At 53.4% G+C, this 27,827-nt stretch overlaps 1 protein-coding gene across 1 annotated transcript in view; it reads right to left on the bottom strand.

Annotated features, from left to right (window-relative positions):
* Positions 1 to 27,827, bottom strand: part of WDR90 (WD repeat domain 90) — a 32,132-nt gene that overhangs the window by 3,190 nt on the left and 1,115 nt on the right. The window contains exons 3-37 of the mRNA XM_086472839.1: positions 27,566 to 27,704; positions 26,962 to 27,132; positions 25,889 to 26,012; positions 25,404 to 25,471; positions 25,201 to 25,310; positions 24,088 to 24,318; positions 23,370 to 23,438; positions 22,634 to 22,744; positions 22,401 to 22,546; positions 22,037 to 22,094; positions 20,367 to 20,485; positions 20,012 to 20,173; positions 19,103 to 19,221; positions 17,872 to 17,988; positions 17,112 to 17,347; positions 16,527 to 16,666; positions 15,843 to 15,973; positions 14,409 to 14,539; positions 13,790 to 13,951; positions 13,391 to 13,519; positions 12,743 to 12,876; positions 12,608 to 12,645; positions 12,009 to 12,128; positions 11,402 to 11,584; positions 10,441 to 10,541; positions 9,412 to 9,514; positions 8,845 to 8,966; positions 8,316 to 8,475; positions 6,693 to 6,883; positions 6,249 to 6,417; positions 5,800 to 5,911; positions 5,060 to 5,231; positions 2,312 to 2,434; positions 1,932 to 2,112; positions 1,477 to 1,607 (exon numbers count right to left, since the gene is read on the bottom strand). Of these exons, the coding sequence (XP_086328965.1) occupies positions 1,477 to 1,607; positions 1,932 to 2,112; positions 2,312 to 2,434; positions 5,060 to 5,231; positions 5,800 to 5,911; positions 6,249 to 6,417; positions 6,693 to 6,883; positions 8,316 to 8,475; positions 8,845 to 8,966; positions 9,412 to 9,514; positions 10,441 to 10,541; positions 11,402 to 11,584; positions 12,009 to 12,128; positions 12,608 to 12,645; positions 12,743 to 12,876; positions 13,391 to 13,519; positions 13,790 to 13,951; positions 14,409 to 14,539; positions 15,843 to 15,973; positions 16,527 to 16,666; positions 17,112 to 17,347; positions 17,872 to 17,988; positions 19,103 to 19,221; positions 20,012 to 20,173; positions 20,367 to 20,485; positions 22,037 to 22,094; positions 22,401 to 22,546; positions 22,634 to 22,744; positions 23,370 to 23,438; positions 24,088 to 24,318; positions 25,201 to 25,310; positions 25,404 to 25,471; positions 25,889 to 26,012; positions 26,962 to 27,132; positions 27,566 to 27,704 (4,713 nt within the window). The remainder of the gene's footprint in view (positions 1 to 1,476; positions 1,608 to 1,931; positions 2,113 to 2,311; positions 2,435 to 5,059; positions 5,232 to 5,799; positions 5,912 to 6,248; positions 6,418 to 6,692; positions 6,884 to 8,315; positions 8,476 to 8,844; positions 8,967 to 9,411; positions 9,515 to 10,440; positions 10,542 to 11,401; positions 11,585 to 12,008; positions 12,129 to 12,607; positions 12,646 to 12,742; positions 12,877 to 13,390; positions 13,520 to 13,789; positions 13,952 to 14,408; positions 14,540 to 15,842; positions 15,974 to 16,526; positions 16,667 to 17,111; positions 17,348 to 17,871; positions 17,989 to 19,102; positions 19,222 to 20,011; positions 20,174 to 20,366; positions 20,486 to 22,036; positions 22,095 to 22,400; positions 22,547 to 22,633; positions 22,745 to 23,369; positions 23,439 to 24,087; positions 24,319 to 25,200; positions 25,311 to 25,403; positions 25,472 to 25,888; positions 26,013 to 26,961; positions 27,133 to 27,565; positions 27,705 to 27,827) is intronic.

Below are 27,827 nucleotides of genomic sequence, written 5' to 3'. Positions count from 1 at the left end.
GACAGGTGACCCAAACCTGACCCACAGAGTATTCCATCCCATAGACGTCATGTTCAGTATAAAACTGAGAGATCACGAGGGTCTCTCTCTCTTTTTCGATGGCCGACATCTGAGGAGGACTCTGTTCTTCCGTTGTTGATCCCGATCCTGCATCCCTGAATCCAGTGCCTGAGTCCAGCTCCTGCATCCCGTCCCTGTCTGCTGCTGAGTCCAGCCTGGGACTGCCCCAGTGCCAGCCCTGCAGCGTGGTGGTGGGGACGTATCGTCATTAGGGTGGGGGAGTTGGGTTCAGTATTGGTTTTGTATCTATTTGTATATATTGTATATATTTCATTATTTCCTTATTATTATCTTTTCTTTTATTGTTATTGTTTCATTAAAGCTGTTTTAGTTTTCTTTTCCAAACTGTAAAGTCTCTCTTTCCCTTGTTCTCTCTCCTTTTCCCTTTTTGGGAGGGGAGAGGGGTTAATAGAGAGCATCTGTCATTTGTTAGTGGCCAGCCCAGCCTCAGCCCATGACACCCTGGCAGTGCAGAAGGTTTAAAGCAAGCTGCTACTAGAGCTATCACAGTCAGGAGCTGGTGGGAACACAGGCCTTATGCTGTAGGGGATCGATGCCAGGTTAACCTCCATTTGGGCAGGGCTTAAGGTCACTTAGGACATGGAAGCCATGGTATTGGACCTGGTGGCAGCGCTGTGCTGAAAGCCCCAGCAGAAGAAGCTGCTGGAGGAGGGGGGAGTGCCTGGTGGGACTGACACAGATCTCTTCCCTGGGACGCCCTCTGGATCTGCACATCTCCCAGGGGAGTGCTTGCCAGTACTGTGTGTCCCCAAACAATGTCCTTCACCTAAGGAGGACCTCCTAAGTCTAGAATCACCAGGGAACACAGCCTTGCAGCAGGGATGATTGCAAAGCCTGAGAACTCGGGCAAAATTCTTCTCGTTTCCACTGTGCAAAGGAAAAGAGTCTCCAGGAAGAGAAGGGCAAAGGAGATGCTAAAACCATCACGCTGCTGCACAGCCAAGTCTTCCCGGCTCCACAGAGGAACCTCACAAAGAGCCAGCTACGCACAGGAGGCCAGGCTGCCAAGGAGTGAAGCGGGGAAGGCACACCGAGCCCTTTCTCGGGGCCACCGGGGCTGAAAGCTCAGAGCCTGGGCTGCTCTCAAGGGGTGCTGCTCTCCAAGAACCTGCAGCGCAGGCACACATCCCATCTGTGTGCAGTGTGTCTACAACAGCCCCCACAGGTCCCCCCACCCGCAGGCTGAGCTACACTCAGGGTTGCACCTGCAACGCCTGTGGCTTTACCCCACTGAATATATCCCCAGAAAATCTGAACAGAAGTTATTGGAGGGGACAGGGGCCCAAAGAGGAAGAGCAAAGGACAACGAAGTGAACTGGCTGACTGACCCAGCCACACAGTGACACGTGGGGAACTCGCTCCCGCACAGAGCCGGGGCGGAGGGTGGCGTCTCACCTGCTTCCTGCTGCACTGGAGAACAGTGATGGGGGAGCCTTTGTGGTCAGCGAGGACACGGATAGTCATTCCAGTGCGAGAGCTGCTGACAGCCACGAGACCATCCTTGTCCCCTGATAAGATCATTTCTCCTGGGGGCATAGGAGAGGAAAGAATGGGACACTTCTTGTAGGAGGAAAAAAAAGCCCATAGGAGAAAGGTCCAAGATCACAGGATACTGGTGTCCCAAAACACCATGAGAGGTTGGGAACATCTGAGTCAAGGGCTGGATAAGATGAGATGTCTCAGAGACACCCACTAAAGCTCATCCATACAAGTTCTCCGGCTGTCCCTGGCCCCAGGTTTTTGGGCAGGTGGCCAGAACACAGAGCAGCTGGAGGTCGGGGTAACCCAGGCACAGCCAAGCCGTCCTCCCCGAGGCAACGTCTCGCCACTGTTAGGACAGGCAGCCTCACCGTCTGTGGAGTAGGCAATTGCTGTCAGTGCCACGGCGTGGGGGTGCATTTTCAGCTCCATCTCCGTCCTGGAAACGCTGAACACGCGGACGGTGCCATCGCTGTACCCTGCCACTACGTGCTGGCTCTCGGCTCCCCACGCAACGACAGGATGAGGCTTCCAGGCCAGGCACTGGCAGCTCTGCAAAGGAACCAGGGCAGAGACCCCATGACACGGTGAAGACAGCAGGATTGTGCAATCAAGTGCACCAAAAGCTCCACCTGCAAGTATTTCTCCAGCTTTAGTCTGCTCTGCCAAGGACACAGCAGTCCTTGCAATCCCAAGCAGCAGACTGTGCCCTCTGCCAAGAGGGAGAGATGGACGTACCACAAACAATTACCTGGTTGAGCACCTGGAACTGTACCACCAGCTCCGTGCTGCCCAGAGACCAAATCCTCACGCTGCCGTCTTCCCCGCACGTCGCGCAGTGAGTCTCATCGGGACTGAAGCACACGTCAGTCACCTGCAGTGAGAAAGAAGATGGGGAACAGGGTCTCTACAGATGCCACAGCCTAAAGCACATTAGCTCCTCTGCCCCTCTCATCCCCAGTGACCTCTCTCATGGGAGAGATCAGACAAGCCCTAAACGCAAAGGAAGGTGGGGTGCTTTGGTTTTGTGCTTAAATTTTGGGCTGACAGCTAGGCATGTAATGGAAATCAGTAAACCTAACCCTAAAAGTATGACCAGGCACTATGCAATGTAGGTCTACATAAAATACCTTCTCTTCTACCATTCGAGCCCTTTTTTCCGTAGCATGAAGATATCCCAAAGCAATAGCAAAATTCAAAACAGTCATTCTTCACCTGGGGTCTTTTTTTTATGTTTTAGGCAAAGAAAACGTTATATGGATGTCCAGCTAGCAAACAAGAGGTAGGCAGAAGTCGCAGCGCTCAGGAACGAAGCCTCAGTGAATGCAACTGGCATTCTGCTCCAGCAGAAAGGCCCACAGCAGCTCCCAGACTGAGGCCATTGAACACCTAAGGCTAGGGCAGATGAGCTCAGCCTTTGTGATGGTGGACTCCTGTAACGGGTGTGCATGTGCGGGGCAAGGTTTTGGTAGCTGGGGGGTGTCCTGGGTTACAGTGTAAAATGTGCCAAAAGAAAAAAAAAATATATTCTATTACCATCTTCAGGAGCTGTTGAGACCAGGTGGGGCGGTGCTCCCTGCCTCCCCCCTCTGGACTATCTCCTGTTACTGGGCACAACAATGCCTTATCGCCTGACCCATCGGTAACTCGCTCCTGGGCTATCTCCTGTTAATGGCCCATCAAGGAACTGCCTCACGACTCCCCATCCCATTGTGAGATGCTCCGCCCGGGGAGGGGGGGGAAGGAGCCAAGCAGTCCATGCCAAATAAAAACGGAGATTTTGAACACCCTAGCAGCCTTTCTTCCACTGGATTCCCAGAGGAGCTTTTCCCCCCACTGGAGTTCCAGAGGACAAGAGCTACCTGCCGACCACTGGACTTTCGGAGGAAGACCAGACTCTTTTACCTGATTGCTGCTTCCACAGAACTACACCCATCACTTCAGGAGGACTGCAGCCAGCATCTTATCGGACTGCTACTGCCACCCTAACAGGGTGTCAGGTTGTATTCCTGACTCTTGTCAGTGTAAACCAGTGGGTTGTTTGTTTTTCCCTGCCTTGTGTTATATACATATATATATTAGTAAAGAACTGTTATTCCTATTCCCCATATCTTTGCCTGAAGGCCCGTTAATTTCAAAATTATAATAGTTTGGAGGGAAGGGGGTTGCACTCTCCATTTCAAGGGAGGCTCCTGCCTTCCTCCACAGACACCTGTCTTTTCAAACCAAGACAGGGTGTTACAGGGGTGGCTTCTGTACAAAGCTGCTAGAAGTTTCCCCTGTGTCAGATACAGCCAACACCAGCCGGCTTTAAGACGGACCCGCCACTGGCCAAGGCCGAGCCCATCAGCAACGGTGGTTTCTCCTCTGTGATAACGTGTTTAAGAAAGGGAAAAAGTGATTGCGCAGCAGGAATTGCAGCGAGTGAGAGGAGTGAGAATATGTGAGAGAAACATCCTGCAGACACCAAGGTCAGCGAAGAAGGAGGGGGAGGAGGTGCTCCAGGTGCCAGAGCAGCGATTCCCATGGCCGGTGGTGAAGACCACAGTGAAGCAGGCTGTCCCCCTGCAGCCCGTGGGCGGTGGAGCAGATGACTGCCTACACCCCGTGGAGGGCTCCCACGCCAGAGTAGGTGGATACCTGAAGGAAGCTGTGACTCTGTGGGAAGCCTGCAGTGGAGCAGGCTCCTGGCAGGACCTGTGGCCCGCGGACAGAGAAGCCCACGCTGGAGCAGGTTTGCTGCCAGAGACCCTGTGAGGGGGGCTCATGCTGGAGCAGTCGGTTCCTGAAGGACAGCACCCCATGGAGGAGACCCACGCTGGAGCAGTTCATGAAGAACTGCAGCCCGTGGGAGGACTCATGCTGGAGAAGTCATGGAGGACTGTCTGCCATGAGAGGGACCCCACATTGGAGCAGGGGAAGCGTGCGAGGAGTCCTCCCCCTGAGGAGGAAGGAGCGGCAGGAACAGCAGGGTGATGAGCTGACCACAACCCCCATTCCCTGTCCCCCTGTGCCGCTCGGGGGGAGGAGGGAGCGAAATCAGGATCAAAGTTAAGCCCGGGAGAGAAGGGAGGGGTGGGGGGAAGGTGTTTTAAGATTTGGGTTTATTTCTCATTACTCCTCCCTCAGTTAATTGGTAATAAATTACATTTTTCTGAAGTCGAGTCTGTTTTGCCTGTGACGGTAAATGCTGAATGATCTCCCTGTCCTTATCTCAACCCCACAAGCCTGTTATATTTTTATTTTTTTTCCTCTCCCCTGTCCAGTTGAGGAGGGGGAGTGATAGAGTGGCTTTGGTGGGCACCTGGCATCTGGCCAGGGTGAACCCACCTCAACTCCTCAGTGTGCACATTTCTCTCTAGACTCCTCCGTGTCACCCCATCAGCACTAGCGAGCCCTGCAGCTCCCCAGCCTCTCCCACGGCCACACCAGGGTATGCTACTGCAGCCCAGCACTTGCTGCTCTGCGGGACAAACCACGCCAGCCCAGCGCCTCTAACCTTGTTCTTGTGGCCGCTGATCAGCCGGATGCTTGTGCTCTCCGTCCAGTTGACATACCACAGCGTTCCTGCCGTGGTGCCCACAATTCCCATTTCTAGAGAGTCATCAAAGGCTGCGCTGACTATTGTCCCGTCGAGGGCCATCTCATGCTCTAGCAGGACCGAGCTAGACCTGGAGGAAAGGAGGATGCAAGAAGGACTGGCTCAGCTGTTGGAACAGCCACTCTGCCTCCTTTAAATGCCATTTTCTGATGAGCCCAGCCCTGTATTTGCAGCTAAATGGTTCAACGAGGGGTTCGTGTGCACTGAACAGCGACTACTATTGAATTTGCACTGCAACCATCTTTTATAGGAAAGAAAGAAAACAGAGGATGCAATAGCATGAGAGAAGAAACAAAGGCAATGTATTTTCACAAATTCTCTTAAAGGAGTTCCTACAAATCACCGACACAAACTTCAGGCATGATAAACTCCACCCATTTCCAGTATTAAGACAGTTCATCTACCTGTGGCAAAAGTTCAGCAAAAAGATCCAGACAGAAAGACTCAGTAGTCACGGGATGGAGAGGAAAAGCTAAGGATGAAGAGCAACCAGAGCAGCGTGGTTGCAGGCAGAGCAGATGTCTGTCCATGAAAAGCCACCTCTCAGACAGGTCCTGCCAGAGGAGGGGAAGGGCACCTCAAGAGCACGGCGAGACGGGCGTGAGCACAGTGGGGATGCCGGGGCCATGGCCTCCTACCTGGCAGCGGGACCTTTCAGCCTCAGCTCCTGCACGGCGGCCACTGCCCACAGGCGGATGCGTTTCATGTTGCTGCCGCTCAGCAGCCTGTTGCGCCGACACACCAGCACACCTGGGAGGCCACGGGGGAACAAAGGGCACCCGTGAGTATCCACCATCACCCAAGGTGTGCTCCTGACAGCCAGGCCACTGATTCATTCAGGTAGGGCAGTGGGGGTCTTCTACAGCCCCACACCCAGCATTTTTATAGACTAGAGGTGAACCCCCCCCCGGAAACCCAGGACTCTGAGGAAACCCAGGTCACAGGTCCACTGCCACCCCACGCATCTCGCGTCCAACACTGGTTTTCCAAGCGCAGCTGAAATCGGAGGTCTGCAAGCTCCTCGCTTTTCTTTCCTAACGAGTTCCCTGTTACAGCCCTGAGAGACGCCCGGGGCTTCTGCACCCACCGATCTCGCCCTCGTCAGCCTCCCACGTCATTAAACAGCAATTAGTCTCAGTATCCCACACGCAGATCTGGCCTGAGTTGGTCCCACTATAAAGAAGAGTGTCAGCACCATAACAGAGAGAGGTCAGCTCCACCAGCCCTAACACATCCGGGACAGGGGCTCGATGAACCTGCCGGAGCACAGAAAACAGAAACATCAAAGGGAATCTGGTGCTTCCTTACATTGGGAAGAGCCAACCCCCTCCTCCAGCCCTCAGTTTGTGCAGTTAATGCCTCAAATACAACTGAAAGCCACTCTCGGCCAGCCAACATCACCTCACGAAGAGAAATCATCAGCTTTTGCAGACCTGTGGGGGCAAAGCCTCCATCACACTCACCAGGGGCTTGGAAAAGAAGTCAGAGATGCTGAACAGAAGTTTTAAAAGAAGGTGAAACTGAGGTTTACCTTGAGGTTGACATCAGCTCCTTGCTGCTCCAACAGCCAAAACATCACAGTTCCCTTCCCCACACAGGCCAGTTCTCTGTGAGAAAGAGGACTAAAAGCCACATCGTGGACTGGCTCCGAGATACACGTCGAGAACATGAGTTCATAAGTGTAGGTGCTCCACAAAGCAATGGTTTGATCACTGTAGTCCCCTAGGGAGAACATGAAAGACAGTAGGAGGAAATTCTACAGCCTCAGGGTGCTTGCAAGCACTGCACACACGCATCAATTGTGTCACTTCTTCGTCCAGTTGTGTGGAGACAACTGCTGCCAACGCCATCCCAGGCACGGACACAGCTCCTTGCGTGCTCAGCAAAAGCTGCACGACATGATGGGGCCTCATCCAAGCTGAGGACAGACACAACTGGCCCAATGCTTCATGCTGGAGGTTGGAGCAAATCTGGCCCTGCAGCGGGGTTCGCAGCCAGCACTCGGGGCAGCTGGTAACTGGCATGGCAGGGATTTCATCAGGCAGAGTGGGTTTTCTGCTGTTTCGCCATCCTTAGGAGCTACTGCACACCTCCACGTGTGCCCCACACAAGCCCTCCAGTGATGCTGTGCACTCAGGGCTAACCACAGTCTTGAAACAAGGATGGGACGTGACCTTTGCTGAGGTCAAAGCTGAGATGGGAGCCAACCTTAATGGAAGGCACCGTACGCGGGCACTGGCCTTGGTGATGGCAAACGTGCCCAGCTCCCAGACAGCTCCAGAGGACAGTGCTCTCCTGCTGCCTTTGCCGGGCTTTCCAAGCTCAGTGGAGCCTGTCAGCTTTTCTCTTCTCTGCAGCCCAGACCGGAGCTGGAGGAGGAGGGCTCCTCTCCCACGCTGCTCTGTGGAGAGCACAAAGCTCTCTTTCTCTCCAGCAAAGCTTGCTTTTTTCCAAGGGCAGACTCATCAGCCCAGAGAGAGGGTATCGCCTGCTCCACAGGTCCTCTCCCATGCAAAACAAGAACTTACTAATTGCATATTTGTCCTTTAAATGTCCCCTGCCTAAACAAAACAGACAGCTTGAGCGTCCATCTTGCGCTGGCATCGCTGCCTGGCAGGAGGCTCACAGTTTGAAACCCAGCTACTTCTATGCAATTCCACCTAAGCCGCAGCAAGAAGTCCAGAAGAAGGCTTTTCCCTTTGGACACTATATATAGTAACTGCAAACCATTGACACAGGTTTAACAAGCACAACTGAGCCAGGAGCAGAAAGCTGTAACTTCAACCATAACGAGCTAGCTGGGGCAATGAGAAAGAGCTAAAGGGGAGCTGGGGGGGGAGCCCAGCATAGCTGCCTGTGGCCGAGATACACAGGCTGTGTGCTTCCCCTCGAAACACTGCTGACAGCACCCTGGCAGCACGCTCAGCTGCAAAGAGAAGCTCTGCAGGCAGTCACTCCCAGAGGACCCAAGATCACTCGCCATTTCACACGCTGCATTATCCATTGTCCCAAGGCTACCAAGCAACAGCTTCATATCCATAAGCTTGGTACGCACCTCGCAGGTGTTGCACCCTTACAGCATCTTTGCCTCCCATCAGCTGTCTACTCTAGGGTGTACTCCTGCACCGACACCTGGTGTTAGGGGTGTACTCACCGAGGGTAACGAGGAATCTATCATCCCGAGAGAATGCCATGGCTTGTACTTGTGTCTCGTGATGGAAGAGACTTGCTGTGCAAACCCCATCCTGGACGTTCCAGATGCAGATCTGACACTGGGAGTCTCCGTTCCTCTTTCCTGAGGCAGAGGCAAGAACCTAACAGAACAACATGTCGTCACTGAAACCTTGGTAAGTAAGTAGAGAATTAGCTACTTAGTCTTAGCAACTATTAGCCTCAAATTAAAGTGATGTGGTCGGCAAATGGAAAATGCTACGAGAATAACCATCAGCTGACAGCAGAAGGGAATGGTGGCATCACCCAGAGGGATGGAGCAGCCCCTACTGTCACGCTGAGCCAGCAGAACGGATAGCTAGGCTCCAAAACCATTTATTGTATCTCCCCACCCCCAGGTCTCCGTGCAGCAGGCAGAAGGAACAGACAAATGGGATTTTAGTCCGGAACGCTCCTTTGGCCCAAAGCGGCACAGACACAGCGCAGTGTGGGGCAGCGGAAGCCTCTCCCACCTGGGCATCGTGGCTGATGGCGAGCGTAGAGATCTCCTCTGCGTGGCCAAGCCAGTGATTCTGCGATCCCGAGTGCAGGTCTTCAACCACAATGACACAGCCAGAGGTGTAGGCGAAGAAGCCTAGCAGGGGAGGAGCAAAGGCTTCACGTACAGCACCCACTACAACCTGCATCGCAATGCAGATTTTTTAATTTTTTTTTCAGTCATATGTAAAAACTGACTCTTCTACACAGCTTGTCAGCATCCTTCCCACCAGGATGAGAGCAAACTCTCACTTCCCCTCACCTGAGCAAAGCAAAAGCTGTTGGGCATCCCTCCAGCCTGGAGAAAGGGCCAACGGTGGCCTTTGTGAGAGCTTTCCCTCCTGCTCTGTCCACTCAACAACCAAAGCCTGAGTCTGCCCCTATCAACTAACATTTGCCAATAGCAAAGAAGAAGGGTTGCTGGATTTTTATCAACGCAAAGAACCCCCGGGTTAAAGCAAAGATCCCAACCCAACAGCTATAAGACTATAACTTGGCTCGGTACACACACCTGCCACCCCTCCAGAGCCTTCCCAGTGTACCTGTGTCTGGGTTCCACACCATATTCCCTCTGCCGTTCCCATTGTAGCCGACCACTGCTTTCAGCTTCAAGACCTCACTGCCAGCTGGAGGAGATGAGAAACTCTGCAAGAAAAATAGACTCCGGCTTAACATAAGCTGTAGAAGGATGGCCCAGGCAGGTACATCCAACACCCATATAAGAAAAAGCGTGCGTGCAAGCACCCACACGTCCTCACACACACCCCACATGAATTCAGGCCAATACTCATACGATTCAAGCTCAACACATCAACAGGCGAATACCAAAGCACACACTTACACATACAGAAGAGAAAACCAGGCACAGATGCTTTCAGATGGGGCATAAAACAGGCTGGCAGCAACTGCTCAGCCGATAAGCAGCTGGCTAATTCTGCTGGGAAAGAGTTCAGTGGGTTTTTCTGACTTGGGGATGTAGATGTTTCAATAGAAAGACAGTGGGGGGGGAAAAAGCGCTACCAGGTGGAGGGACAGAGGAGAGACTTGAGGGTGCAAGCTTAATGTAGCTTTTTTCCCAGCACCATGAACAGCAGAGCTTAGGAAAAGGTTGAGTTAAGTTTCTGTTTTATTATTGCTCTGTTTGTTAACAGAGCGAGAGCTGTGCCTTGACTATCTTCACTACGCTCGATGGATTGCCTTCCCCAGCCTGCTCTGCCAACGCATCTGCTCACAAATGCGGGCGCATGATGAATCACTCCATTGCTCACTCGTCTTTCACTTTCAATAGCACATGCCATTTCCATTTCTTTTGAATACCAATGTATGCAGATTTGCTGAACAGAAAGAGTTGATCACAACTCACTTTTTACTAGTCTGGAAAGAGCTGCATGTAGAGGAGAAAGGGGAACTCGTGTTAGGAGTTTCTAATTGAACATCAGGCCCACTGGTATATTGCACAAATTGCTTTCAAACAGAGAACAAAACGGAAACAATTTGGAAAATCCACCTACCCCAGCCCCAAATGCCAGTTCGCCACCTGCCCAGGTAACCAGCCCTGGCACAACTCTCACCTGGGGCAGCACCGATGCCTTAAAGCGAGGAGTGAAATGCCGGTAGGAATCTGGGCGGACGGAGCATCGGGACTTGGGGCTTTTGGTCTCCTTTCTGGGTTCTGCCACACAAAGAAGAGGACAGTGCCTAGGGGATGCTGCTCCTGGGAAGGGTTTGGGAGCAGCAGCTAGGCTGTGGCTTGCTGTCCGTTCAGATGCTGCGTATGTGCATGCACACACACACACACAGACAGAGCAAAAATCAGACTGCAGCGTCACATGTGCTCCTACACAGCTGGCCACGGGAAAAGCACCAGCTTTCCAGGAGCAAAGGAGGAACATCCATCACCCGCCATCGTCCTGCTCAGCCACACCACCCTGTGAACAGCCTAAGGGCATCCACGCTTCGTGCCCTGGGCATCGCTGCGAAAGCATAAGCCGCACAGCTAGAAAGAGGTCTTTAACGAGAGCGATGGAGGCAGAGTTTTATGCCGAAGCCTTCCAACAACTCCTGCCTGGGGCTGAGCGCTGGCAGCTGCCTGCTTCTGGCAGCTCGCCACCAACTGCTGCAGCTTTGAGGCTGTGCATCTATTAATAGAGACATTGGGAGCTTTAATTTCAGCTGGGTTTAATAGAACGTGCCACTTAGAGATGACACTGGCTCCAAGCTGAAGAGGGGCTTCTGGTGTGCCTAGAAGCAGCAGCAGGGAAAGAGCCAGAAAAACAAGCAGTCTTGGGGACCAGCACGAGCTTCCCTCAATCCTGACTCCCCGTGGTAAATCACACCCGAGGGAGCAGCCCTGAGGAACACGTTGCTGCCCTTTGGCTCACAACTCAGAGCACACCTCCGGGTCTATCCATACCGCATTAATAACGACCTTTCTGTATTTTTCAGGGATAGACCAAGCTGCCACGCAGGCCTGCACACACCATGCCCCGAAGGAGCAAAGCTCTGTACAAGATGCGAGTACCCCTGATTTACCGTTTGCTGATTCTCCAGGAGACCTCAAGCTCTCCTGCCTCACTTTGGGCCTCACAACAAGCAGCTCCCCGTTTCTGACCGACTCTACCACAAGGACTGAGGCATCTTGGTCTCCGTTTGCCACCGTTCTGCTGCTGCCTGGCAGACCCGCTTCCTCCTCTTTGTCTGACTCGGAGAAAATACCTGAAGAGAAGAACTAGTGGGAGGACAGAGCCATCCATGTCCTTCAGGACAGCTTCACGTGTGACCGACCCTTTGATTCTGGCAGTGTCATTCCCCTGCTCTGTGTAACAGCCCATCTGTTAGGGTGGAGGGCAAAGCAGGCACTTCCTCCTGGGTATGTCCAGCAAGGCATTTACCATAGCCCTCAGAGAAGCTGTGCCAGCAGCTTAGTCTACGGAGGAGAGCAGAGGATAAAGCAGTGCTGAACCCCAGCACTTTTGGCTGGCTTTGTCCCAGTTCGGGGAAGGAAAGCGCAGACTGGTCTGTCAGTCTGTGGGAAGGGGATTACGGGCAGGGATGGCTCCAAGGATGCTGCTGAACTAGGCAAGGAGATTTTCCTAAACCAAAAATCATTTTCCCCTTTCCTGCAGGCAGTTCCTCTTACTTTGACATCCTGCTTGGTGGACAAAGCTGACATCCAAACATGGTGGTGAGGACAACAACGGAAGAGGCGCTGTCTGCCGAGGGGTCTCAGAGACATCCTTTAGCTTCTCAGAGCTCCCTTCTGTGGGAAGAAAAGGGTTTGTGTAACTTCCATCATCCCTCAGATCCTCTCATCCCCTTGGGTTGATTGATGGTGGTACCTCCAAGCTCATTGCTCCAGCTTCCTCCTACACAGAAACCAGTTCTCCTCTGTCCTTCGAGGAGGCAAGGGACAGACAGAGAGAGGGACAGTGAAGGCAGGAAAAAAGATGGCAAAAGAGATCGAGGCAGGGAAAGACAGAAGGCAACAGCTGAAAGACCTACCAGAAAACCTGGAGCAGCTCTGCTCAGAACATCTCCTCCTTGGCAGACTCCCCCTGAGAGGTGCTAGTTAATTGGAGACTGTCCTTTGGGGCTAATTAGCTGGTTAGCCCCCCCTATCTGACTCCCTCAGGGAAGGAACTAAAACCCCTCAAACCTCTACCCTCTGCCGTGAAGAGCAGCGGTAGAAGAGCTGCCAACCTGCTGGCAAGCACAATGCATGGGAGGAGGCAAACTCACCTGCTCCTGGCAGCAGGGCGGATTCAGGGGAATGAGCCCTGGAGAGACAAGGAGACCAGCGTTACATTGAGAGGGGACGGGGCAGGGGAGGTGACGGGAAGCAGGGCAAGGTGCTGCCCAGCACCGTGCACTGACCTGGCTGGGGATGACGTCTCCGCAGGCAGAGCCAGGAAATCCCACAGGAAGATGGCATCGCCAACGCTGATGACGTGCCGTTGGTCTGGGGTGAAGGCCACCTGGCGCACTGGCTCCGAGTGGCCGATGTACACCTGGGAGGGAGCACGCCTTGACCTTCTCCATCACCAGGATGGTGGTTACTCCACTCTCTGCCCTGCCTAGCCAGTGTCTCCACGCCTCAGCATTAGATCCTTTCAGAGGCCAGCACCACAACTCAGACCTGGGGTTGACCAACCTCGGGCTGATCTTCAACACGCTGATATGTAGAAGCAAGCAGGAGCTGAAAACCCCCAAGGTCTTCCTAGCTCTCAATACCTCTGAAACCCTGGGGGAGCCATTTTCTTCTCTGGGTGGCTCCGTCCCTAGCACAGAGGGAACACCTACCTCTGCCCTTCGCAGAGGGTCTCACTAGGTGCTGGTTTTTGGCAGCCCCAGCCCAGTGCGCAGTGTTATTACACCATGGGAACAGGACTGCATTTCTCAGCTGCTGGGGCAAACTGGGACTGGGGACACTGGGCCAAGTCACGCAGAGGGCATTTGCTGCTCTCTTCTCCAGGGATTGAGAAATGCACCACCAACCCCTTTCCCTCCCTTTGTGGGCAGTACCTGGAAGTTGATATCGAAGCGCATCTGATAGTCCCACACTTTGACCACTTTGTCGCCAGCAGTGAGCAGGTACCTGCCATCCTTGCTCAGTGCCAAGGAAGAACATGACAGCTTGTGCACGTGGGACACCTGAGGACAAGAAATAGCACCAGCAGCATTAACTGAGCCAGTTCCATGTCCTTACTTCTGTTTCAGCAAGAGGAGAGGAGTGTGACAGCACAGGAAACAAGACCAAGCTCAGGCTCACCCTGAGGATAGCTACAGGCTTGCCACTCCTGTTTCTTTGAAGCCTACGAACTCCAGGATGAGCTCTTCTCTCATTTAGCCTCCTACAGTGACATGAAGCGCCCAAGCCCCACAGGACACGAGACCTCAGTGCATGATTTTGTAGTGTCCTACCTCTCGCACCAGTCGTCCCGTTTTTGCATCCAGCACAAGGATTTTATTGGAAGAAGTGGACACCAGGAGCTGGCCTTGAGGCACAGGAGAAAAGCAGACTCTCATTGCAGAGTCCAAGGCCGTGCTGTTCAAATCGAGGACGCTGATGTCCACCCTCAGCAGCTGTGAAACAAGGAGCTACTGAACAAGCATCCTGGAGCAAGTACTGCAGAAGCCTCAGGATTGCTCTCGTGGCTCTCCTAACATGAGGCTATGAGGCCCCCCAGGGTCCAGGCAATGTCCTTACTGCCCAGGAGAACAGCTCACAAAGAGCTGGAGCGGACAGTCTACACAAGACTCCCCCAAATTATCTTTCTGGAGAGGAATGAAGCCAGAGAAGAAGAAACCTTGACTTTGTTGTTTCTGTCTCACAGAATAGAAAACCCAACCTCATTGTAAGCACCTTGAGCAAGCGCCTGCTGTGCAGGGAAGGGCCCTCCCCACTACTGCTGGTGCTCGAGGCCCACGATGTCCCTTGTCTGATGCAGCCTACGGGAGTTTCCCCTCCAGCCCGCGGCACCCTGCAGCACATGCTCCCCTCCCCACCCTCCCCCAGGCACAAGGGGAGCCTGCTGGGTACCTCATCTAGAGAGCAGGCCTCCATCACGGTCACAACATACTTGGAGGGACCCACGAAGGCCAAGAGACGGCTGTCCCCACTGACCACCAAAGCATCTGGACTGCTTCCAGCATCCCGGGCCACCACATTGCCTGAGGGCCAAAGCAAGATAGAGACAGAGTGAAGAGAGAGGCAAAGCCCACACTGCAGCCAGCTCACTGTGATGGTGCTGCTCGTCAGTAGCTGAGGCTTCTCCTGCCTCTGAATCAGCCTTGGGTTAACGTTCTGGCCCGAGAAAGAAGCAACCTCTGTTGTAGAGGATGCTATAGATTTTATGTGCAGCACCCAAAGTGTGCAGTGAAAGACCTCAAAGACAAGGTCTAGATACATGGCTTGTTGCCTGACTGCACGTGTGGTGTTTTCACAGAGAGCAGAACAAAGTCAAGGGAATAAAATTGATTTTAGTGTTTGTTTTTTAACATTGCAAGAAGCTGTGACAAGGAGCTACGAATGTGAGATCTCAGCTACAGCCTGGGTGTCTGAAACCTGTGCAGAATGAAGTCAGTGCTGAACCCCACCATGCTGATGTTAGCCTGGTGGGCGGACAGACCCAAAGGTCTAAAAATTAGAGAAATCACAGCAATTCTCTATATTTATTCTGCTACCGAAATCTCATTGTTCTGTCCCTGGAACACGGCCAGGCAGTGAACACGGTTTTAGAGCAAAGTCAACATGCGCAGCTTCAGCTGCAACACTGACACCAAACTTTGGTGATTTTGGACAAATTCCCTGATCTCTCCAAGCCCCTGTTCCTTCTCCACCTGCTTCAGCTGCACACTTCTTGGGGCAGGATCCTCCTCTTGGTACAATAGTGCATAACGGAGCTCCCTTTCCCTGCCTGAGCTTGTGCTGCCACAGCTCGTTTCAAAAGCCTCTGTGAAATGCGACGTTAATGTTTCCAAACCGCTTTGCCCCTGCACTGCTTCCCCCGCCTGCAGCTCTCCACCTTCCCCGCTCACCAGCGCGGCTCTCTGCGCAGCTCTGCTGCGGGCAGGGTCAGGGAAACGATCCAGTTTCAAGAAATTAAACTGCACATCCACAGAATGGAAAGAGTCAGGGCTTAGGCACGAATAAGTAGGAAGACTCTACGTTTGTGTTGCTTCTAGGCAATGCACTGCTGAACCCAGACCTGAAAGGGCAGGTCTCTGTGCTTCCAGCCCATTCACAAAATGAAAACACCAAGCAAGCTGAGAGCGTTTGAACCAGGACAGATAGATAGGGGAAGGGCTGGCAGTCACTAGGGTTTGCTCACGTGTACAGTATAAACACAAATGACACAGCTCGGAAGGTTCATCAGAAACTCTCTCTCTGAGTAGGCAGGCTGGTTTGGCTTTGGTGCGATGATGTCTGTGCTAATAAAAAAAGAAAAGGCAACCCACAACCCCAGAGCCTTACCCAGGACCCTCAGGATGTGGCTTTTCTCTGCCATACAGCTGTACAGAGCCAGAGTTCCCTGCAAACAGGAGCTGAACATGCAGTTGCCATCTGGAGAGAAGGTCAGTCCAGTGATCGCAGTGCGGTGTTGCCTGAAAGAAAGCAGAAAACATGAGAAAGGGGAGAAGAAAAAAACCCAACCAACCAACCCACCCCCAGAAAACAGTAGCAACGTTGAGTGCCACATGGTGAAGAACCCAGGAGAACAAAATAATCAGGGACAGGCAGGGGATGCTCACGCCTGCAGCAGGGCAATCAACACCCCAACCTTTTGGAAAACCAAGCAGCGAGAGCAGCACTCCTGGATGGGACATGCTCCCTCTACCTTTGGAACATCCTCCTCTTCACGCCAAGGCTCGCAAGGGCTCCCTGTTCAGCTGCTCTCTAGGACAAGCTCTGGCCTACTGTTGGCCAACTGTCCACCAGGCAGCCACAGAAAGCCCTCACAGCCTTCACAAGTTGGGGTTTTATCCCCCAGAGCCTTGGCACAGCAGGCTATCTCTGCCTGAAAACCACTCAGCGGGGACGTGAGGACTATCGAGCTCAAGAAAAGCACTTTTCCCACCTCCGTATCGCTGTGGCTCTTGCCAGGACACCCAGTTAGACCCACACCTGCTCTGGTGCAGCTCCCCCTGAAGCGCTTACTTGTGCTCTACCAGGAGATCGGAGGCGGCCAAGCTGAAGGTCCGCACCATGCCGCTGTCGAAGCCACAGGCCAGGATCTGCTGGGTAGGGTGAAAGGCCACAGCACACGGCATTTCCTCTGCAGCGGTGAAGTCGTACAGCTGCGGGAAGAGACAGACCATGGGCACAAAGCTGGATAAAGTTCTCCCTAACCATAAAACAGCCTCAGACCTCCACCATGAGCACGTCCCACAACAGAAATCTGATCTTGCCTGGGTGGATTTAAAGCCCAGTGAAGTCCCGGGACTTTGGGCATTTAGTTAAAGGCCTTGGGTATTACATTTTGTGTTAAAAAACAATATTCAAAAGATGGAGGAAAAGAAAATATTTTTGTTTAACAGTACCTTCAGAAGCTAAGGCCAAATAATGCATTAAGCTAAACCTCTCAGAACTCCACACTTCCAAAGGATTTCTTGCCCATGGTACCCCCCATGTTTCAGGGAGGACATTTAAGGGCTCTTGAACTGTGGATCCTTGATAACCAGACTGAGCAGAGACTAGGCAGACCATTTATGCAAGCCACCTACTGACTCTCGTCTCACCTACCTGCTGCATGGAGACAAGGTCCCAGACTCGGATGGTATTGTCCTGAGACACCGTCGCCATCTGCTTCCAAATCCCCTCCACCGAGAAGGCCAAAACAGAGTCCTCGTGAGAGCGCATGAGGGTGTTATAGTCCCGGGACTGGATATCCAAGTAGCCCAGATTCCCAGTGGCTGTCGTGCACAAGACTTTGCGGCTGTCCGGGCTGATGCAGACAGAACTCACTGGAGCCTCGTGCTCTGGGGAAAGACAGAGGCGTCAGCAAACCTCCCTGGAAAAGGAGCAGCAGCAGCTGGAACACGGCTACCAGAGTCACACTGAGGAAAGTAACGCACACAGGAACGAGCATCCCATGACCTGGAGACTGAATGCTTGCAGGTTTGAGTTGAGTGACAACTGCCCTTTCTAGAAGTCCCTCGGCTCTGCTGTTACGAGGATCGTTTCAAAAACAGTGAACTGCTCACCTTCTCCCCTAATTTTTCACACGCAGATAAGCCATGGGTATGAGGGCACAGAAATCAAGATGGAGTGCCTGCTCTCACCCAAGAGATCCTGCCTTTCTCCTATGAGTTACAAGAACGGACATGAATAATTGTTATTGAAGTAGAAGACTTCCAAGCCAGTCACCCCTAGAGACAGCAGGCACAAGAGATGCCCTTGTTCATGAGAACTGCAGTGGAGATGTGGCAGTGGAGCTCTGGCTTCACAGCAGCAGGCTGATGGAGATGTGGGGCTCAGAAGCATCTCCCCCAGCTCTACTCACCTGCCTCTAAGACCACAGCTGAGAAGTCCAGTGGCCACAGCCGCATGTAGCCGTCTTCTGAACCCGTGGCACAGAAGGTTGAGGAGATGCTGATACTATTTATAGCAATCCCAGGGCCTGAAAACCCAAAAGACAACACTACCTTGTACAGCTGAAACAAGAAAACTCAAACTGAGGGTTGCCCCATCCAAGAGCAGAGTCCGAAGGCCCACCCACACCAGCGGCTGAAGCCAGGAGTCCCGTGGTGACCAGCACTACAGGCTGCAGAGCCTCGGCCAGCCCTCAGGACTCAAAACATGCTCAGTCCCTGTCCACTTCCAGCGCTCCTCTTTACCACTGTGTAACTCTCCCAGGCACAGAAAATTCTTCCCACTTGTTAAACTTTGCCTTGAACAGGACCTTGCAGAAAGGGAAGTCCTAGATTAACTGCCCAAGACACAGAAGCCTTTCATTTCCATGTCTCAAAACCTCTCTGCAGTGTAGTGAGAAGGGAGGGAGAATACGGATCTACAGAACCTGGGATTTTTTGATTCAGCTATAAAGTCCACTGGTCAAAGCACTGGTGAGAGCCAGCCCTGCTACCAGGAGGACACCCAAGGACATCGTTTCATCTCCTCTTGGCCATTTTCTTGCCCATTAAGCGAGAACCGGAGTGACATACCTCTCAAAGGGGCAGGCTCTAGATTAATTAGCAAAATTTGCCACAGAGAACTACGCGCTAAGTTTTAAGATATCAGAGCAATCACACTTGAAAGTGAATTCTTACCGCTGTTAAAATTAATGGAAGAGCTGAAGGCTGTACTACTTGGTATACAGCAATAAAGATTTCCCAAACACTTTGCACAGGCTGAATAAAGAAATAAAAAATCCCCAAATTCATCTTTTTCGTTGGCCTGCTTAGATATTTTTCCATCTCGACATTAAGACTCCCATCAGCAAATTAAGACCTTGTTTCATGTTTCTAAAAGCAGTGTTTCTCTGAAAGTGCAATCAGCATTTAAAATGCTAAAATTCTTCCTTAAAATGATGCTTTGCTGTACTAAGGAAGATTATTTGCAGCACTTAAGAGCCAAATAGCTAGCAATGACCTAATCAACCCAAAATAATCCTTAGCAGTAGGTAAGTAGCTGGTTTATTTTACCAGAGATTTGCTGGAGCTCACTTCTGCTGCTGACGATGGCCGAGGAGCTCCCCTGCCAGCCCCCTCCCCCCTGCCTGCTGGTCCTCCTACCTGCGCCACTGCCTGCCTCGTCCTGCCACCGGTGCGCGGGCAGGAGCCGCCGCGCGCTCCTCATGCAGACGTTCTTGTAGTCCACCTCCAAGACGTGGCCGCTCTTGCTGCAGACAAAGCTGTAAAGGAGAGGGACCCCTGCTCCAGCATGCCAGGGTTCAGAGGAGCTGTGCTGGCGTGATTTAGTAAAAACCCAGCTTGGTTTTTATCTGTTAAGCTGGTTTTGCCTGATGGAAAGCAATTCTGGGGCACCGTAACCTAACAGGTCAACAAGGTGTCCAAGGACACCTTTCCGTGTGCTGCCCTACACATCTACAACCAAGTCAGAGCTTCCTCTTTTATTCCCTGTCCCTTAGAAACGTTAATTAGCACAAGAGCTAAAAGCTCCGCATAGACTTCAGACAGGAACCTCTCTGCCACAGGACACAGCCCGGGGGAAGGCAGGGCCAGCTGAGCCGACAGCTCTGCCTTTATGGAGCAGCATGTGGTAGCAACAAAGGTCTGACTTTGATGATTAAAATAAAACAACAACAAAAAAGTGTGTATCTGTCTGTAGGCAAGAGGATGCACACCACACATCCCGCTGCCGACAGAAAGCTAACCGCAAGCCTCAGGTTGGGGAGAGATTCACTAAATAGGGTAAAATATCAGTACAGCAAGAGGAAGACCCATTTCCTGGGCTATTCTGCAAGCAGCTGAACCTCTTTGGGGATGTGAAGCATGCCGAGGAGGGGAGAGGCTCTCCCAGCTCCAGGAAGCACCTGTATTTTGCAGGGAAAACCCAAGCACAAAGCCATGCTCCTGCAGAGGAGGGGGAAGGAGGATGCCAAAGGCAGCCGAGAGCCATAGAGCTCCTTCCTGGCAGGCTGCCCCGCGGACAGGTGACAGCAGAGCCCAGCAGCCCCTTACAGCGTGCAGTCCACTGGCTCCCGGTCGGCCATGTGCCCCTCCTCGAAGGCCAGGTCGGTGAACTCCAGGGAATGGTACTCGCCCAGATTGACGGGACATGAGCGCAACGCTCCGCTCCGCACTCGCCACAGACGGATGTTGTCCCGGCCACACGACACCATCCTGTCCCGGGAGAGACCACGTGAGGACCGGGGCAGGATTCTCCAAGCCCCTGGGGAAAGGTCAGTGGCCCAAGGGCCACCGTCTGACAGCAAGGATTGAGACCAGGAACGGCAACCAGATGGCTGCAGCACCCTAATTCCCCCCGCTGCCGTGCCAGAACCAATGCTTTTGGTTTACTTTCTTTGCACGCTACCTGGTATCATCAAAAAAAGCAATCTTCAAGGCCTGGATGTCCACATCCGTGTGCGCTTTGGCGAGCACAACCACCTCTCTGCCGTGGTTCACCTGAGCAGCGTTCCACACCACCACCATCTGAAGGAAGAAAACACGACGGCAGAGCCGTTCAAACGTGGAAACCTTGGCAGCAACAGAGCTTTTCATCACAGCAGCTAACCAGCTGCACATATGGGAGCCTGCTCTGGAACAGGGCACAAAGCATCGATAACAGTTGAAGCAGTGGGAAAAAAACCAAACCTCTCTCGCACAGAGGGTTTAGGACAGTCCAAGAGCTTTGCAAAGCTTCGTGGCAATAAACTTGTCTGGCATCCATAATTATAGGGTCTAAATCCCAGGGCTGCCTGGCAACAGGGCTCAGACTTGGAAAGAAAATCCCCAGAGGAGTGGGAACTCTGCCTGCTGAGATAGGGGAGCCACGCTGGGGCCGAGCCGGTGTCCGGCTGCACTGGCTCTCGCAGCGCTTTGCTCCGATGCCGGTTCATGTGCTCGCAGTGCCTGTCACGAGGGGCAAGAGGGTCAAACCCTTTCCCCAAAGCAAAGAGGGAGACAGGTGAAGAAATGCACGTGATTTGATACTCTGCGTTTCACAACAGTGTTAAAAACAGACCAGGATCACCTCAGAGCCTGGGATGGGCTGAAGCACCACCCTGAGAGAAGTGCTTCTGGCCAGCTCCCCCCACCCCAGCACCCCCCGTTCTCCCATCCTGCTTTCGCCCTATTAATGCCCCCTCCCCAGTCTCAGCTCGCCAGCTCCCACCCGAATCGCAGACCATTGCTGTGTGCTGGGAACAAAATGGAGCAGGGTTTGGTTTTTCCTGCAGGCAGTGCGCAGCCAGCGATGGCACAGCCGATGGCTGGTGGTCGTCAAAAAGGGATCAGCGGATGAAAACCGTTCCACTGATAAAGCAAAACCCCCAGTCCCAGGAAACAATTTTATTTTTGACTGCTACACGTGGGATCTGCGTCATCCCCTAGCTACATCAGTGGGTGGCAGCTTCAGTGCCCAGCATCCCTTCCAGCAGCACTGCCTGCAATGCTCAGAACCGAAAGATTAAACCTCGCATCTTACCCTAAATGCTACGAAAAAAAGGGTTTTGAAGCTCCAGTCAGTGCTGAACCTCCCATTTCCATTCCCATTCCTTCACTACGTGCTTGCAAGCCTTCCAGCTCAAAATGCCACACAAACACCCGTTGCCCTCAGCCCGGTGGGCCAGAACGACTGCGGAGGCAGGCAGCAACTGAGCCTGTGGCGATCCCTGCCGGGTGAGCGCAGAATCACCCAGCCGCCTTCACCACCCGCCTGGGCTCGTAGCTGGGACCACGCCAGGGACAGAAACATCCCCAAAGCTCAACCTGAGCAGGTCTCAGAGGCTGCTTCCGAAAGGATTTGTTCGCTTGCAGCTGAGGAACGCGCCTGCAAAGACTCGCGAGCATCAGGTAGAGGGTCAGTATTTTCTAAGCAGGTGATGACCAAGGGATCTCCTGTTGACTCCAGTGAAGAACGTGTCTAGGAAAGCCCAGGGCAGCGGTTTTCTCAATAACAACTACATAATCTGGGAGAACAGCCACCTCACATTGCTTTTTCGCAGGGTAGGGAAACCTCTGAAACCAAGTTTCAGCTCTCACCGTTTTGCCGTGCCTGTCCTTTCCGACACCGCACAGGACGGCCCCGCTGTAGGAAAAGCTGCAAGAAGAGGCCATGTGGTGAAACACAGCTCCTTGTACCCTGAGTGCATCTCAGCGGGGAATAAAAGGAGACAAGTTCAGGGTACGGGAAGACAGCAAGACCTGAGAGGTAAGCTCAGGAGGGAGCTGGCAGCGTGTCGGCTGTTCTGGGCCAGCTGCCAGCAGGTCTTGGTGACAAACACAGGCAGCTGAAGGAGAGCTGTAATTCACCCCTGGTTTGTGACGCACGAACAGCACAGAAAAGCTGCTGTGCTGCAACCCTTGGCCCACCTGAACGCAGCCCTGCGCCCAGGCTGAAACCCACCTCAGGGACAAGAGGGAGCGGACGTGGGTTTTGAACACGGAGAGGCAGCTGCCCGTCGGGAAGTCCCAGAGGCGCACCACGCTCAGGGGACCGGCCTGCGCGGAAGCCAGCAGGGTGCTGGTCCCGTTGAAGGCCAGTGCCGACACCTGCGGGAAGCACCAGGTTAGAGGCTCTTGAGGGGGGACACCAGGGGGACACCTGGGGTACAAGGGCAATGCTGCTGTAGGGCTCACCTTATCTGTGTGTCCAAGGAAGAACCTCTGCTCTCCGGTCTGGATCTGCAGGGTCACTATAACAGCGTGGCAGGGGTAAACCACCGCGGTGTTGTTCTGAGTCCACAGCGCCTGCCGGACCGAGACAAGAGTGAGAGCGCTGCAGATCCTCCAGAGGTGCCCCAGGTCCTCGGCTGGACCTGCAGAGTTTTCTTAAACAGGCAGAAGACTTGGAGATCTGCCGTATGGGACAGCATCCCCTCGCCTGCACAAGCAGGAAAATAAGACCCCAGTCAACATCCTACTTAATTCAGTGGGTTCACTGTACCGATCATGCCTACTACACGAACAGCAGACACAAGGAAAATGATGTTGGCAGAGCCTTGAACTGGCCGAACCAAAACGACCCTTTCTTTACCCTAACACAGACGCAAGCTAGGCTCCTGCCCCATGGAAACAACCCAAAACACAACCCTTGCTTTCTGGACTCCTACAAAGCAGCTCTGATTTTAATGGATTAAAACGCAGAGGCTGTGAGATCCAAAAGGCCCCTGTGATTTCCAATTCACCATTGTAACAGTGGAAGACCTGTGCACAGATATAAGCTCATGCCCATCTGCTGCAGGGTCGTTTTCCCCATCAAGAAGTGCAGGAATGCTCGCACTCGGCTGCCTTTCATGCCCCCCCCCCCCCCGCAAAAAAAAAAATCTCTATCCTGGCCATGTGATTAAGTCCCCAAGCCATCCAAGCTACTGACCCATTTGGTGCTGCAGCCTCCAAAGCCAATAATCATTCTCAGCTTCAGGATGGGATCCGGCAAGAGCCTCTGGAAAACAAACAAACAAACCAACCCAAAACCACAGCACCATCACACTTTGAGCCGGACTGAGGTTCTCTGCCCACAGGGCCCCTCCGTCCCCACTGCCAGGGTCTCTCTAAAGGACAGAGGCAGCTTTGGGGTCTCCTGATAGAGGGGATAGCTTGAAAGTATTGAACCTGGCAGAAGTCGAATCTGGCAAGAAGGAGGAGCTAGGATTTCCCAGCATTAAGCAGCTCTCCCACCCAGGCTGGGGGGTTAGAGCCAGCCCTTCCCAGCGCCCTGACGATGCCCAGAGCTGGTGGCTGCTGCCAGAAGGGCTGTTCTCTCACCCTGCAGGCGGAGGGTCTCCTGCCGGACAGCATGCCTGGTCCAGGGCCCCTCCTGTCCATGCTCTGGGCAAATTAGGAAACACATTATTGGCTTAAGGTCAGTGCATTTAAACACAGGGTCCCTCTTTCAAGGCAAGTGAGATACCAGTGAAAAGGAGAACTGCTAGTCAGAATAAATAATGGCAACAAAAGGACTCCATAGATTAACTGGAACTCCAGCCTGAAGCTTGTGTTCCCTCTGCAGCTTCTGCCAGGCTCACAAGCATCAGCTGTAAGGGTCCCAAAGCCACCCTTGGGCTGCTGTGACTCCTCAGCACTTCACCCACCTCCTCTGAGCCGGTGTGGAGGGCTCGGCTGGTTCGTTTGCTCCTCTGGTGAGCGTACACGTGGATGCCACCATCCCTGACTGCCGGCGACTGCCCCATGACCCCCACACTCTGCAGTCTCTGGTTCTGCTCTAGCTCCTGAACCCCAGCAGGCACGGCTCTCGGAGGCCCTGGGGCTGTCAGGAGAACCTCAGGGATGTTTTTTGTAATTACAGGACACCGGCGTGGCATCTGCAAAAGACCGAAGCCGCAGACAGAGGTCAGCCCTCCACCTCTGCAAAGGCAGAGACGGGGAGACACCCGCATCTCTCCCGAGTGACTTCACGGCGATACAAACAAGGATGAAGCAACATGGAGGGAGAGCATCCCTGTGGGGACTTAACTGGGCCAGAGACGTTAACCAGCCACTCTCCCAGCGTTGTCCGTGCACAGTTCACCTCCTCCAGACAGCAAAGCAGAGCCTCAGGAAAGATCCAGCCCTGAATAGTCTCTGGAAGAGCTGCCCTCTCTCCACCGAGGCTAAAAGCGCCTGGCCAGCCAATCCCAGTTCAGAACAGCAGCACGGTCCCACTCCTCATTTTCTCCCTCTCCACAGCGTGAGAGGATGGCTCCCCCCAGTCCCTCTCCAAAAGCCCAGCTGACTGGCAAGCCAGTCTGAGCACCAGCTCCCACATCACCACCAGCAGGGAAGGGGTAATCAGCAGTGAGGTCAGCTGCCTGCAAGCTGGACTCCACACGCTGCTCCACTCCCCGAGGGCACCCAATCAGGCTCTTTAGTCTTCAGTCCTCATTACCTATCTAGAATTTGAAGATACAACTATTTGCTGCCTCAGCTCAGACAGGGAGGATAGATGTCTGGAGATTATGAGGTACTTGGCCTTTATCTTGTCTCTGCTCTGTGCTGCGCCAGACTGAACCACCCAGTCATTAACTGCAGGGCTGCGGTTAACAGACCGTGCCCGGAGCAGGGGTCTGACCTGCCCGGCTCAGCTGCGAAAGACAACCACCACCTTCTACGTCCTAAATAAAGGAACTCAAAGACAAGACATGGGAGAAAAAGCTCCACAGGAAGCAGAAAGGAAGAAGGTGCAGCCTCCTCCACAGTGCACTTACAGCTTTGGGACTGGTTATCTGATGGACGAGGGACAGTCTGTCACGGACCGCTTTGGTGAGCGTCACCGGCTGGGGCAGCTGGCAGACAGGGTCCTCTGAGACTTGGCCACCTGGGTGACACGAGGAGCGGGTTGAGCTCTTTGAGAAACCCAAGGCATCCACCAGGGTGGCACAGCCTGGGCTGCTGTCCCCAACCTTCCCACCTGCCACAGGACCAGGACAGCTCTTCTGGATGGAGTCGTACGGCACCTTGGACCCCTCAGGTGGGAACCTGGGCAAAATCAGAGGAAGGCACCGTGTAATCGGGATATTGCACTGGCACCCAGGAATCCCACTCGGTAACTCACTGCCTGACACAAAAGTCAGTCTCCTAGAAGATTCCCCCTTTTCCCCCATCATCCCCCAAATACAGGGACACTAAAGCATCTCCCAGGTCTGGTCTACAGCGCTCCTTTCCAGCGGTTAACGCTGCTACGCCAATGACCGCGAGGAGCTGCAATTCAAGGCCAACATGGTTCTCTGGCAAAAACCTCACCCCCGACAGGAGCCCAGCACCGAAGCTGCGGAAGATGTGCCTACACCTGCCCCGCCACGAGGCGTTAGAGCTGATGGCAGCTCAGCAGCCCCCATCAGACTACCCGTGAACTTAACAAGAGGGCACGGGGAGGTCTCAGGGCTGCGGCTGTACCTGATGTAGTCGTAGAGGTCGTGCCACTTCTCTCCCTTCGGCACAGGGAAAGCCATTTCCCGCGGCATGGGAGCAACCCCACGGCAGGCGAGGTCGGCTTGCCGGGCCTCGGAGAAGGTCACACCTGGCAGCGCAGCACAGAGACAAAGATAAAGAGAGTAAGTGCTCCAAGGAGCTGTCTGGAATCACGTGTCCTGTGGGACACAGGCACAAACCACTTCCCTCTTTGAGAACACCTGAAAAACAAAGGTTACAACCCCACGGTCCGTAACAAACTAACACACCTTTGCACAGGAATATTCCTGAAACTCTCAACCCCCCAAAAAGACCCTGGAGCATAAACCCTTGGCAGCGAGTTATAAACCCCCCAGGCCCAAGATTCGCCTAGTTTTCTACTGGGTGATTCAGCCGTTTTCATGTGATTTGTGTTAAGGCTCTTCTCTCATTTTCCTGTCTTCTTTCCTTCAGGTGTTTGTAACTTCATGAAAGCCTTCACGATAGAAGAAGTTTTAGGAATCCAAAAGCAGCATCTATCACTTTCTCCTCACTGATGCTTTCCAGCAGGCCAGTCAGTTCAGGCAGATTTCCAGCACAAAAATAAAATAAAGGCAGAAGCAAAGGTTTTGACCAAAGTACCTCTGCCACACTGAGCAGGTGGGTAAAAAAAGTAGGTTTGAAGATTTCTGAGATGAAAAACCCCACAGGCTCTTCCGGCAGATGAAAGCAGAGGCCATGGAGAAGTGAGGCTCAGTAACATCTTTAATTTTTTTTCCCCTGAAAAATATTCTAACCTTGGTAAGATATTATTCACTTGTACAGCTGGAAAGCGTGAGGACACTTCCCTCCAGAGGCAGGAGATTGCATTCACCAGCGCATGTGGAAACTTAACGTTTTTTGCCCTTTCTGCTTCCTATCATCCTGCTGCAGCAACGGCAGCCTAGTGCTTGGCCAGGGTCAACGGCCCTGCTGGCAGCTCGCCTGCAAAAGCAGCTTTAATCCCCCACGGGTTCCATCCAGGCTGGGCTGAAGTCACAGGAGAAACTGGAGGCCACCCCGAGGTCTCGGCTCCTCACCTGGGTCGAAGAGCAAGTCGCTTGTGCAGAGGTTTTTCACCAGCAGGTTGGAGCAGAGCTTGACGCCCTTCAGGTGGCCGTACCGGCGGTTGAGGTAGAGGGAGAGGATGGAGTGGAGGTCGAGCACCAGGCAGGTCCAGCGCGTGTTGGCAGGGGCTGCTCCTGCGAGATCTGGGGAGGAGAGCAGCAAGCAAGGGAAGATGGGAAAAACGCTACAGACCTTGGACTGCGGACCTTGCAGAATGGGAGACGCCAGATTAAGGCAGTTCAGTAAGAAGTATTTACCATGCACGACTCCCACCAGGCTTGGCTTGGCTGTGCCAAGGTGGGAGATGGGAGATGTAGCTCGCTACAGCAGCACAGGGGTGGGGAAGGACACCTTCCTCTGGGCACCTGTGCCCGGCCTGACACCGCATCCCACTGCTCAGGAGAGCGGGGATGGGGGGCGTCCCTCCCGGGAGCTACAGCTCTGACCTTCCAGCTCCTGCTCAGGACCACCACTCTTCACCCTCCTCAAATCAAGTCAAGTTCCGAACTCAATTTACTTCCTAACAGTTTATTTTGGTGGCGATGCCCCGGCCGCAGCACCACGCACGCTCCTCACCGCGCCTGGACGGCCTGGCCGCGCGGTCGTACGCCGAGCCCTCGGCTGCCCCGCAGACAAAGGGGAACTGCAGCCAGGTGGCTGTGGATTTGAACTCCTTAAAGAGGTTGGAGAAAGAGATGCGGACCACCTGATTCTCCTGAGAAGAGAGAGACACACAGAGCTTTAGTCACCCTGGTGGCTTCAGCAGGGAAATGCTGCAGAGAAGGCACAAGGCACTAACATTCTTCTCAGCTGGCAAATCAAATGGAAACACCCTAAA

The sequence above is a fragment of the Leptosomus discolor genome, chromosome 14 (assembly GCF_034619465.1).
Source record: "Leptosomus discolor isolate bLepDis1 chromosome 14, bLepDis1.hap2, whole genome shotgun sequence".
Taxonomy (NCBI): Eukaryota; Metazoa; Chordata; class Aves; order Leptosomiformes; family Leptosomidae; genus Leptosomus; species Leptosomus discolor.
This window is presented reverse-complemented; position numbering and strand designations above follow the sequence as displayed.